Here is a 13,022-nt window from a genome sequence, read left to right on the forward strand (position 1 = left end):
TATGGTGGCTTGTCCAAGATACAATTCTAATGCAGGCGTTGTAGAATTATTGTTTTGTCACAACATGGTGACCAGCCAGTGATATATTTTCAATATTAGTGGTCGTCCTCTTACAAATACTAGGGTGGTATGTTTAATGGAGCGAATGGGGGAAACCGGGAATGGTTATTTCTTCTTCCAGGTTGGAGTCTATGCCCACCCCCACTCCTGTACAGATCTAACTTACTTTTCTGTCGGAGTTAGAAAGAGCCCTCACATTGGAGACCCACCGCGTGTTGAACTCCCATAAACCCCAGGTTTACTGTCTGCTCCACGGGTCAGCAGCAAGGGCTTCAGCCACAGCCCTGCCAATGGTGCTCTCAGCGGCCACCCCAGTCTGGCCCTCCGACCCCCCCCCCTACCCCCTCCCCACGCTCTGCCCCTTCCCCTGGCCCTGCCTGGCCACTGCAGCTGAAATAGCACTCTCCAGCTTCACTCACTGCTCCCAAGGGGAAGCCCCACAGAATAACATTAATTCATCTGCTATAGAATTATTCGTACTGCTCTACATTTAACTTGTGAGAGAGGGAGTGAGCGTGTGTGTGTACATGTGTTTCCTTATGAACAAGTGTGTATGTGTGTGTGTGTGTGTGTGTGTGTGTGTGTGTGTGTGTGTGTGTGTGTGTGTCTGTGTATTACGTAAATATTTAAGCTGAGACACTAAACATATACTTATTTTTGAAAACCCAAATATGTTTTATGGTTCAGAGACATGAAATGGCTTGTGTTAAATTAAAGTTGTAGCTGAATTATACAAAGGCTGACTGTGAGTGCCTGATACAACCATGTTGCAAACTCTGCAACCCCACTGTGAACCAAGAGACCTGAGTATGAAGGAAAACACAGGCCATTTCTCACACTGTTGTGATTTACAGTTGGGTAGTTTTCAAGTCAGTGGATTCATTGAAGTCCCTTTGACACCGTCTGATAAATGCTTATTGAATACAACTCCAAACGTAGTATTCAGGGTAGCAGTGAGGATGATTCAACTGTTCAGGTTCAATTGTATCTCAAGTAACTGCCAGGGCTTCTGCAACCCCCACCTTCCAGTTCTGCTTGTTTCATCTCTCTCCGTCATCCTCTCTGTCTTTTACTGCCTCTCTTTCTCCCTCTTGGTCTGGCTGTCCATGCTCTCTTAATCTCCCCCCTTTCTCTCTCCTTCTTTATAGCCCCCTCTTTCTCTCTTTTTCATTCTCACGATACTGCATATCTCTCCTAGCTCTCCCTTTCAGTTGGAAGAACGATTCATTTCCCCTCCTCCTCCTCCTCCTCCTCATCCACCTCCATTCCGTTTGACTCAATATCCCTTGTTCTCTGTGTCTTACCAACACATTCTCAAAAAATCACCCAGGACCAGATGCTGCATTCAGTACACCAGCGCTGCTCTGTGTGTATTCTTGCCAGACTGAGATCAGAGAATGTATCTACACAGCCAGACCACATCCAGCTTCTTCATCAACAGTAGCCCGGGGACAGAACCACAACCCACACGCTCTAAACGGACCAGGCACAAAGCTGGGTTATCAGGCTGTTTAATTTGGAATTATTCGTGGAACATTACAGTTTCAGAGTTCAAGCGAGCTCCGGGTTGGATGGGAGTGAAGCAGGGTGAGAGTGAGAGTAGAGGTCACCAGGGTCATCTGGTTGCTGGGCTGCTGGACTGGGATGGGAGAACTCTCCATCCTGCTCTGGCACCAGTCCTGCTCAGGCACCAGTCCTGCTCAGGCACCAGTCCTGCTCTGGGAGTCAGGTGGCCGAACGGTTAGGGAATCGGGCTAGTAATCTGAAGGTTGCCAGTTAGATTCCTGGCCGTGCCAAATGAAGTTGTGTCCTTGGGCAAGTCACTTCACCCTACTTGCCTCGGGGGAATGTCCCTGCACTTACTGTAAGTCGCTCTGAATAAGGGCGTCTGCTAAATGACAAAATGTAGACGTATGTCAGATTTAGTTGGTCTAACTCTGCCCTCTGCAGGTTCCTTTTTGTCAGTGCACTGCGAAACTCGACAGATCTGCTTGCTCAAATGTGCGTGTGTGGGCCCCCAAATAGCAAACTGTTTTTTATTAAATGTTCATATCTGATGCCTTTCTGAAATTTTACACCACAAACTAATCCACATTCAAGATGAACAAAAACAGATAGGTGCGTCCATTTTGTATTCAAAGTGTTTTATTTGTTATACCATACTGCAATGCTTAGAAACCTTCTATCAGAAAGGGATAAGTGAATCACGTTTTAGCGTAGTTTAATGTTACTAAGTAGGGTTGATCTCTACATCGCAGTTCCTGATTTCCTTTCATCTGCTTCATGATTTTCATCCACATTCACTGATGACCAACAGGGGGCAGTGTCCATCAGTACCTCTTCAAGGCATGAGCAGTCTCACCACACCACTTTCTCACCATGGATTTTAGCATGTGGTCACACAGCTATCTATTACACAGTGACGGTAAGTTCAATAATAAAGTGATTCGCATTCTGTTAAAAATCAAGATTAAACTTCAGATTTACCAATGTTTGTCTAGACAAAACTACATGAGAAGGACCGTGAAGACCAATAAGAGGGCCAATAGGATGTCTGTGACCATGTCAATCAGCAGAACTTTAGATGCTAATGAGAGAGTGAGAAGGACACTGTTTGGATGTTTGTGTGAATGTCTGAACATCTGTGCTCGTGTATGTCTGTCAGAGCATGGAGCCGCTCCACCAAAGCACACAACTAAAGAGTCCAAGCATGGTCTCAACGGTCCCCTCGCTTTATCTGAAGTAAACATGAGCGAGCCAGAGTCAGGGAAAAGCTTGTCTGATTACATGTCAGTGGGAAAGCAGAGGGCCCCTCCAGGGCCTCAAGTTGGGAGGGAAGACAGTCCAAGACAAATGTCTCGTAATGTCAGACTTCTCTACAGACAGTCCAAGACAAAGACTACAGCAGGAACTACACAGGAGCTAAACACAGGACACAGGTCACTGTTCGCCACAGTTTGTGTTCTTAAACGTCACCATGGTCAGAGATATCCCGGGAGTCTAGCCTGGGGGCAGCCTGCTTGGAATGGTTTGGCCTGAGACGTTGCGATTTGGGATGAAGGGTGACGTACAGTGGTACCCAGGTCCAACGCAGTGTATAGGGTTGGATTACATTCATGTCAGATCTGAGGTGTGGAAAATACTGTAGACTACACTGCAGAGGCACGTTGATATCTCCGACCAGTCCAAAATCATAAAATATCATGCCAATGTTGAGGTACTTGGATATGCTGGGAGTCAGGTGGCTGAGCGGTTAGGGAATCGGGCTAGTAATCAGAAGGTTGCCGGTTCGATTCCCTGCCAGCCAATGACCTTGTGTCCTTGGGCAAGGCACTTCACCCTAATTGCCTCGGGGGAATGTTCCTGTACTTACTGTAAGTCGCTCTGGATAAGAGCGTCTGCTAAATGTAATGTAATATGCTTTACTCATATTTTATTAGTTCAACTAAAAGGCATATTTGGCAGAGCGGAAAGCCACCACACAGTACAAATAATTATGTTATAGCTTTTTCATACTACACAGTAGTACAATATACTTTGCCTCCTCATAAAATAACTGTTGTTTGGATGGGTTGTCTGCCGACGCGTTACACACGTGATGATGATACTACAGGTCCCTCCAAGCCATGGAGAGCTGAGAGATTTACCCCAATGTTATGGGGATGTTGTCCTAAATAAACGGCAACATGAGCTAAAATAGCCGGCCATGTCACCGCAAATGATCTGTCTACCACTGCAGCTTTATTTTTTCTCTTTTGAAGCGCGTGCATCCGAGCCAGAACGTAGAGCGAGAGAGGCTCAGGCAACACAAGACCTCACCCAGCCAGCCTGGGGGGTTGGGTATGACCCAGCCAGCCTGGGGGGTTGGGTATGACCCAGCCAGCCTGGGGGGTTGGGCATGACCCAGCCAGCCTGGGGGGTTGGGTATGACCCAGCCAGCCTGGGGGTTGGGTATGACCCAGCCAGCCTGGGGGTTTGGGCGTGACCGAGGAGATTTACGTCTGTGAGGGTTTTTTCATATGTACATTCTAACATCGGAGAAGATCTCAAAACGTTCCTCCATTAGGAGGCCTTAGTCAAACTGTCAAACATGGCTGTCAACAGACCTCTCTGGTATTGAACTCCCACCTGGGGGCATGGACTCTTTGCCCATAGTTTATAAGAGAGGATGTTAGGACTGATGCTAGTGTGACATGCAGTTCTACCTGTGAGTGAAGAGATTAAATACTATGACCACCCCAAAGCTTTTTCAAAAGGGATTTCTTCTTTGGTCTAGTTTACATTTAGTCATTAATCAGACGCTCTTATCCAGAGCGACTTACAGTAAGTACAGGGACATTCCCCCGAGGCAAGTAGGGTGAAGTGCCTTGCCCAAGGACACAACGTCACGGCCGCACGGCCGGGAATCGAACTGGCAACCTTCAGATTATTAGCCCGATTCCCTAACCGCTTAGCCACCTGACTCCCCTGTAGTTGTACAACAGATGTTTGGGTTCCCCTGTGGAAGGTTGGTGGATTGATCTCACTTTTCCCCATCTATTCTGTATGCATTTCGAAGTATTACCAAGGTCCTTGGAACACAGCAGTACAAATTATGTCCAGAGCGAAGACAACAGTCTCTTCCGCCCTTCAATAACACCTTTTCTCATCTTTTTCCCTGCACACCTGAGGTCGGTAGCTAGTTTGGAACAAGCAATGTCTGTTAACTATGTAATGTATTTTCTCTTCTCAGCCGAGCACATCTAGTGAGTAGCCGTCCAGATGATGTGTCCTGCCTAGCAGACCAGCACAGTCCATTTCATCCAAATTGTTTACGCTGGGATAAGGAGGTGAATATTGACACTGTCCGTAACCAAATTTACGGCCTTGTTTTGCGAACCTTATTTTGACTGAGTTACATTGAGCCTTCACCCTGGATGCTGTTTTGCAAAACAGCAGACTCATTCTAACAGCACAGCCCTCAGTGCTGTTTGGGGCAGAGTGAGGACATCCTCTGGTTAGACAGCCTGGGTCCTGTAGAGAAGTCTTAACATTGTGAGGCATAATGCAAAAAGCTAAGAAGAAGAGAAGACTTGTTTAGAGGGACCTCAGAATCTGCTGTGATTTCAATTTTAGTTACACCACACACATCATGACAGAAAAGATCAATGACAGAAATACAATGGCTGACCATCGATTAAATATCAATCCCAAATTAAAGGGCCCGGTTTTGCACCTTCCTGCACTTTCTTAAAATGCTGAGCAGAGCTGCCTGTAATGCCATCTAAACTTGACAGTTTGTTGGAAATCATTTGCCTCCACCCATCCCAGAATTAATCAGTCTCCTCCCCTTTGACGTCTTCCTACCCAAACAAACAATTCACCTCTCTCTCATTGGAGCAAAAGTTACTCATTTCAACACTTATTTTATTTTAACAAGACGGTAATTGATTTTAAAGTTGGATTATTAGGGCATGTGGGGAAGAGGCGGTCGATATGTCAGAGCAATGCAGTGAGCAGCTGCTGGCACCGGTAGTGGCTAACTTGGTCGGTAGGCAGAATGATTCATTACTGTTGGAAACCCCAGCCCTGATTTCAATCTCCATGCTGGTCGTACTGTAAATGTGAGCTCATTCATGCTGTTCATGACAGACGGAAACCCAAGCTGCTTTAACTTCTTCATCTTTAACTGTGGTGCATTCACCCAATCGGTACCTCTGGTACCACCATTTAACCAGAAGGTCTTGACCTCACATATCCTACGGCGTTGTGTGCTTGCCTACGCCTTGTACAGTAAGCATACAGTGCCCTCCCTAAGCCTCTAATTCGCTTCATCGTCAGAGTCACATTATCCTGTGTGCATGCTGACTAACCTAAATCCATTTCATTTCCCTGCTTCACTGCTGTCTCAGGGCCTGGTGGATGACTGCTGCCTGTCTGACACCAGGCGGCCGAACTCATCACTGCCTCTCGCTTCCGTCCTGCCCAAGTGACTCAAACAATCACTAGTCATCCATTCTGCTGAAGTTCCGCTTTGTGCAGACTGACGGATTTGTACTCAAGCATACTAATCCATGCCTAAGCTCCTCTGCAAGAGTTTCCAGGGTGTCTGATGGTCCACTAGGCCTGGTATGAAGCTGGCTAGGGACGAGTCTACTCTGAGGAACCCAGCTGGATGTCTGCAAGTACAGGAACTGCAATGTCTGCCCAACACATCAAAACATTTATGGCATCATATTTCCCTTTTCTGATTTTTTACATACCTTCCTCCAGTCTGAGAGGATTTTTAGGCTGTGAAAGCTGTTTGACTGTGTAGGGAGAAATGTCAACTTTCTCTCGCTCTCTTTCTATCCTTTCCATTCTTTCTCTGGTTTTGCTTTCTTTACTTTTAACCCCCTCCCTTTTTATACTTACTAAGTCACTCTGTCTTACAATTTCCCAGCCACTCCTCCCTCTGTCCTTCCCTGCCTCTTTCTTTCACCGAGGTCAATGGTTTCATGGGACAGAGCTAGATGAGAGGGCCCCCAGAAAACGTATCGCTTGCCTTGGTTTGTGTAGACACAGACCCACAAGGCCAAAGTCAACATTTTCTTATTAGGATTCAATTGTAGTTCTGCTGTGTTTTTCTCTCTTCAGCTCAGCCTTTGATATCCGGGATTTGGGCTTTGCGATGGCAGTGTTTAATTGAAAGTGAAAACAGAATATCAAAGAAACGGGATGAGACTGGGTTCCCTGACAGATCTTCTAATCAATATCAGACGAGGGCAGGTCCTGTGAGAACTGACCAGACAGGAGACCTTGAGGAGGACCAGAAGCAGAACACAATCTAGGTGGAGCGGGATGGTGAACACATAACAAACTGTCCAAATTAAGCAAGAGGGGTTTTTTTTATTACAAAATACAAAACACAGCAGCTGAAGCACAATTCATTGTATAAATACAACAATTCAGAATTTAAATACAGTCAGTGCGGATTTAAAAAATCATGCTAATTGCTAATGCTGGTGTTGTCCTGTTAATCTCTATTTTACATCTAAAAGTTTTTCATTCAATTTTATGCTATTTCTTTACACTGCTGATTTTGCTAAACGCCATTGTTACTTGGTTATCAGACACAAGCCCATACAGTGAATGTGGAAGACTGTTCAGAATCTGACCTAGTTTTTAAAGGAATTTGGAAATAGTGGAGGCATTAACTTGCCAATACTGTCCTAGTGCTTAGTTCATATAAATCACTATAGTCTGCTCAAAATGGGAAATGCAATCATACAATCCATTTCATTCTTTCGACATAAATGCAAAAGGAGAAAACACATTTAAACATTTCTATATACATAACTTTTTACAAGACACCGTAAAACATTCATTTTAAATTAAATATTTCTGGCATATAAAAATGAATAACTTAGAGTATGCATGACGTATAAGGATAGTCATAGTTAGATTATGGTGATTATATACAAAAATAGTGATTTCTTGATATTTGAGAATATAGAAACACTTAAGGTGCATTTCATTATCTCAGAACTGAAAACAAATCTGTGAACAACATAAAACAACTTCAGACAACGGACATTAGATTTGTCTACTGAAATTTTTCTCCTTGTCCCATCAATCTGGATAATACTGACTGAAACCTGTGAAATGTGCTCAGATATGACATAAAAGTACAATTATAAAAAGGTTAAGCATCACAACCAGTGCACACTGAAACTCACACAAAGCACCACTAAACTCACTATGGTGACAAAACACCAGCATTACAAAAATAATCACCATCAACGATATTGTAGTGTGACCTTCCAGCTTTTGCCAACTGGCTACAACACAAATTGAAGCTATTATCATGATGTTCCTCTGACCATGACAGGGCCAAGTTTTAACACACACCGACTCAAAGTGTGACACCTTTAGCACCATTGAAGAGAATTAAGCAGCTGTGATTGGTTATTATCAATATTCCATAAACCATTAAACAACAAAGCATCTTGACCCTTAATAATCAGGAATAAAACAATAGTGAAACAGAAAGAATGCATGCACCACCATCAGATATATTCTCTCATAATCTTTCAATTAATCGGCCTTTCCAAACCTTCAAATCATATCAATGAAAAGTTTTTGTACAAAAACATAAAATAATTGTACAGTTTATATACACATCATGAATGACCTCACATCATCGAAACATGTTCTGCCTTTAAATGTGTGCTGGACTCTTAAATAAGCCCTTATATACAGAAAGGCATGGTCCAGGACTGTTGTGCAAATCCTTTCAGGGTAGAGAAGTCCCTATGGCAGTAAGGGAGTCAGCTTATTTAAGGGAGAACTTGGAGGAACCTGTGTTTATTTGAACCAGTGCAGGTAGTTTGTTTTCAGGGCAGGGAAGCACATGTTGTTGCTGCAAGAGCCCCCATAGCTGGGAGGACAGGCAGAGCAAGGGACACCTACTTTGTAGGGGGCCTCTCCTATCCAGTTCCCCCTGGAAGACAGAAGACACACAACCCATAGGTTAGGTTAAGAGGATGAAAAGTTCCAAGTATGATGACTACCGGTAATGATTTACTAGTATTACGTCAAAAATGTACTTGGCTTCTCCGCAGTACCCTCATATGTCTCTCCAAACTAGCAGAACATGGTGAGTCACTACCTACATAGCGTAAGTTGAATTAGCTGAGTCAAAAGAGGTGTGTTGAATTCGTTGTCTTAAGCGTAGGTCACAAGTCAGTCACAAGTACCAACAGCCATGAAAAACGACCCTTTGATTTTGGCATTAGGGAAAGAATTCTTCTGGAATTATGTGAGATTCTGGAGCTTTTGGAATGCGCTCCCCATACACAGTTTGACTTGGGTGGTAGTGGAATGTGTTTCGAAGTTCCACTGTCAAGAACAAACTCTCTCTATTTGGAAATTTAATTTTCAACGTGTAGGTTAGCATTTACATTCCCCCGAGGCAAGCAATGTAAAGTGCCTTGCCCAAGGACACAATGTCATATGCACGGCCGCAATCGAACCGGCAACCTTCTGATTACTAGCCCGATTCCTTAACCGCTCAGCCACCTGACTCCCTGTAGCATGCTTGCTAGGGCTAATCCACACAGGATGTTTGCAATCAACAGTCCATGGATCTAATTCAGGGACCTTACAGTCCTGCAAGGTGTGTTATGTGGTTGTGATATACTTACTTAGAAGAGTAGTTGCACACTAAGTATGTGGCCCGTTTCCACACAGAGCCCCACACGTTCATATTGTGACAAGTGTGTACAGCACAGCCCACTTTGTTGGATGACGCCCACACCATCTGAACAAAGGTGAGACACAATTCACAGTGAAACCATGCCATGCTGGCTGTGAGACTTAAATTGGCTTTAAGGGGTCATGCTCATTTGTGGTCATGCTGCTTTGTGGCTCTTTGGTTCCACCCACCTGTGTATAGTGTGTGCACATGGGTCCGTAGCATTTGAGGGGGCAGCGTGGGTTGCAGTCACGTGGGTAAGGGAACACGTAGTCCTTGACCTCGTCGTACCATGGTTTCACCAGCTGGAGAATGGAGCGATAGCTATGGACAAACACAGACAGTCTCTCGTAAGAACAGTAGGTTTTCAAGCCTCTTCCACACAGACACACGGAGACAGTAACAGAGTCGAGTCCGAGAGGTCTTGAATTTGAGCTCTCTGGGTGAACCACAGACGAGGTGTCAGGCTGAGTCATGCACTAAGGCTGAGGTCATGCCCGACGGGTCAGCGGCCACCGAGAGGTTGCGACTGGCTCCCTCTCGACCATGTCTGGAGAAACCGCTTCTGTTTATTTGCTGGGTTCACAGGAACATTCCAGGACCTTCTGCCGGGTCACAGTCAAAAAAAAAAAAACCTTGGGGATGGCGCAAGGCTAGGAAATGGCCATGACTTCTCTAGCCAGTCTTGGGAAGTGCACATGTGCGGGGTCAGAGGTCACTCACCGACCCGTCCTGACGGAGAGGTTCTGGCCCAGGAATCTGAGGAGGTGGCGGGGCCCGTGCTCCCACATACAGGCATGGGCCCAGTCTTCCGCCGTCTTGGCCAGGTTCTCGTCCCATATCTAAACGTAGAGAAAACAAAAGCTCTTGTAACACACAGAAAATATACACACTAAGCCTCCTCCTCTTCACTGCCTGCCCACCGGTGTGGCTGTGAGAAATCTTTCTCACTTCAACTAACTTTGCTGTGTCATTATGTCGCCAAACTGAAAGATGGAAGGTTACGGGCACTCGGAACTCCAAAACTTTTATTTGTTCCACACACTAACAGTCCGATAGATGTAATGAAGGATGAAGGCAGGAAGTCAGTGAACTTGGTCCTAGTCAGCTGCCCTCACACATGTTTCCTATTCTGAAGGATGCACTGTGCGATGGGGAAACACTTCTGCTCATGACTTCAGCAGTAGAGTTGACCTACATTACCATGACCATGCATATTTGTATACAGATGTAGTGAGGGAATGCACCTTCAAGACAAAGTCAGTTTCCCCCTTTCATGAACCAAAACCATAAAATCAGCTTTTGGCATCCAAGTCAGACACTTCAGTGTGCAACATGGTATTGGCCACTGAGCACATAGTATGTCTAATCTGATGTGTGAAAAGGTAGTTTCAGATTTCAGTATTGAGGCTCTCAACACTTTCTCACTAGTGGACCACTGGTGTTACAGCCAAACCCACTCCAAGCAAGGGTCTACTTTGGTGGTCCTAAGCTCCAATGTGCTCAACAGCTGGGAGTGCCAAAGGGCTAAAGGACATTTGTCATTGTTGCTTCCTGCAAATATACATCAATTCATACCAATCAGTGCACTTCAAATATGATACCATTCACTCTTAAACTGTATCTCTTTTATACAAAGTCTTACTATGAAAAGGCATGAAACTGACAGAGCTATGTAAACACAAAATAGAAACAATAAGTACATAACATCACAGTCATCACTGTATATTGGAAAAACTCCAGAATTGCAAAGTAACGACTTTGGTTAGAATGTCACTTACCATATACTCCATGTTGGAAGCCGGGGGGAAAACCTTTCCTCTTACTTTATTGTGGTAATCAAGAATGGCAAGCATGTCATTTTGGGTAATATAACGCTTCCTCCTGGTTTTGGAAATATTGCTGGTGTCCGTTCCATAGTTGAACGCTGCGCCAAGATTGGTGAAATTGGTAGCTGGCAACGTGGACACGGCAGGAATACTCGTTGCCAAAACACTTGCTCCACAAGATATGCAGAGAAGCAAAAAGTCTATGGAATAGTACTGAACGTTCATGTTTTATTTGTTAGGATTTCTGACAGGATGTACTCCGAATACTCCTGAATCAATCTGAAATGAAATATAAAAAATCCTTTTGAATTTTCTTTTCAGTAAATAGGCTACTTAAAATATGTCGGTAGGCTATGCAACAAAACGATTTATGCATGTATATGAATTGAGCCGATGCAGCTGGCCGTTCAAAATGCTTTGCAAAAGTTCAGAATTATCCCAAAAATCATAGCCTACTTAAAAAAATACACCAGTGACAGGATGGATAGAATTTCTTACTTGGAAAAGGTCCTACCTTCCTTCAACAGTGCTGCGGTATCTTGTGCCTGCGTTGCCAAGCGATTTCTTCCCAAGCTTTTGCAACAGAAGAGAGAAGGAAAGTGTCCAATAGAGGGCTGTTGCTCTTGTCAAGCTATAGGAGTACTTGGGCTCACAGCTCGACTCACTGAGTTTATATATCGCAGTGGACGGTGCAGGAAGTGGGCCAGCTTTAAAGGTGTGCGCAACCTCTCCCTGTCACCTGAAACAAAACATAATTTGGAAGCGTAATGTTTGGTTTCTACAATCGCGTTCCTGGCAGGTCTTGGTGAACTTCTCACAAAACATCTGCTATAAGTTTGCGCAGCTGCACAAAGTGATGAAGAAACACATAGGCTACGAAAGAGAGTGAATAATACAGTTACCTTACAACATGTCAAAGGTAGAGGTGAGGTCACTGGCTATGTCCAAAAATACCTGATAGACAGCGCCAGGTTATTTTGTATATTAATTAACACAATAACATGTGTTGTAATATGACAACATTTGATATCTACATATATAACTGTAATATAAATGATCATTAGGTTACATTTTGCACTTTGGTTCAAGGCACTCCAGCTGTTACAACATGCATAAATTGTGGGAAGAACCAGCCGTTTCATAGGTAAAGGTGAGTGTTGGGTTCCTTTCTCCTTCTTGTTTTCTTTGTCATATTCATTATACTGTGAAGATTACACTTGTTCAGTGTTTGGGTCCTGCTGACATCTGTGCCAGAACTGACGCCAGGCCAAGGAAAGAACCCCTTTAGCAGGTCATCATTTTCTTTGGCAGCCGGTTAGCAAATGAAAGCAACGTGACGCAGGAACACCCCTCCTCCCCCTTCTCTCTGTATTTCGCTCTCTCTCTCCCACTTGCCTTCACATCCCCCCACACCCCCAGCCCCACACCCCCTACACACTCTGGAAATCAGTGCTCTGGTTAGTTTTTTTGGGAAGTGATCGACTTTTCAGGTGCTGGAATAGTGGTTTTCAGTATGATCCTTTGGACCGCTTGAACTTGCGTTGCACTTTGATATATTTTCTTTTTGAACAGTGTACAACACATCTGTACACAACTGTGAGCCATGGATACAAACAAAATACTAAAAACTCCCCATACATGGTTTGATTTTTCCAGAAAATGTAAATCAAGTTAATCAATAAATTGTTACTTATTGTTAATGTGAATTATTAATGTTGTTCCTTCACTAAGTTTTCAGCTTGGATCTTATTTCCCCTATGGTTGGGAAACATCACACCTGGTCAGTGTTTGGACTCATCATTTAATATGGAAACAATGAGCCTCTCTTCGTTTTGTTCTCCTGCCAGCTCAGACTCCAGCCAAAGATTGTAACGTCACAGACACGACAGACTCCTCACAGCTTCATAGACTCGCTTGAT

At 44.3% G+C, this 13,022-nt stretch overlaps 1 protein-coding gene across 1 annotated transcript; it reads right to left on the minus strand.

Annotated features, from left to right (window-relative positions):
* Window positions 1-8,385: 8,385 nt before the first annotated feature.
* pi15a (peptidase inhibitor 15a) lies at window positions 8,386-11,328 on the minus strand. Its single transcript, XM_067252106.1, has 5 exons — window positions 11,056-11,328; window positions 9,998-10,116; window positions 9,466-9,598; window positions 9,225-9,340; window positions 8,386-8,521 (listed from the first exon to the last, which is right to left on the minus strand). The coding sequence occupies exons 1-5, from the start codon at window positions 11,326-11,328 to the stop codon at window positions 8,386-8,388; spliced, it is 777 nt and encodes a 258-aa protein (XP_067108207.1).
* Between the last annotated feature and the right edge of the window lie 1,694 nt (window positions 11,329-13,022).

The sequence above is a fragment of the Osmerus mordax genome, chromosome 15 (genome assembly GCF_038355195.1).
Source record: "Osmerus mordax isolate fOsmMor3 chromosome 15, fOsmMor3.pri, whole genome shotgun sequence".
Taxonomy (NCBI): domain Eukaryota; kingdom Metazoa; phylum Chordata; class Actinopteri; order Osmeriformes; family Osmeridae; genus Osmerus; species Osmerus mordax.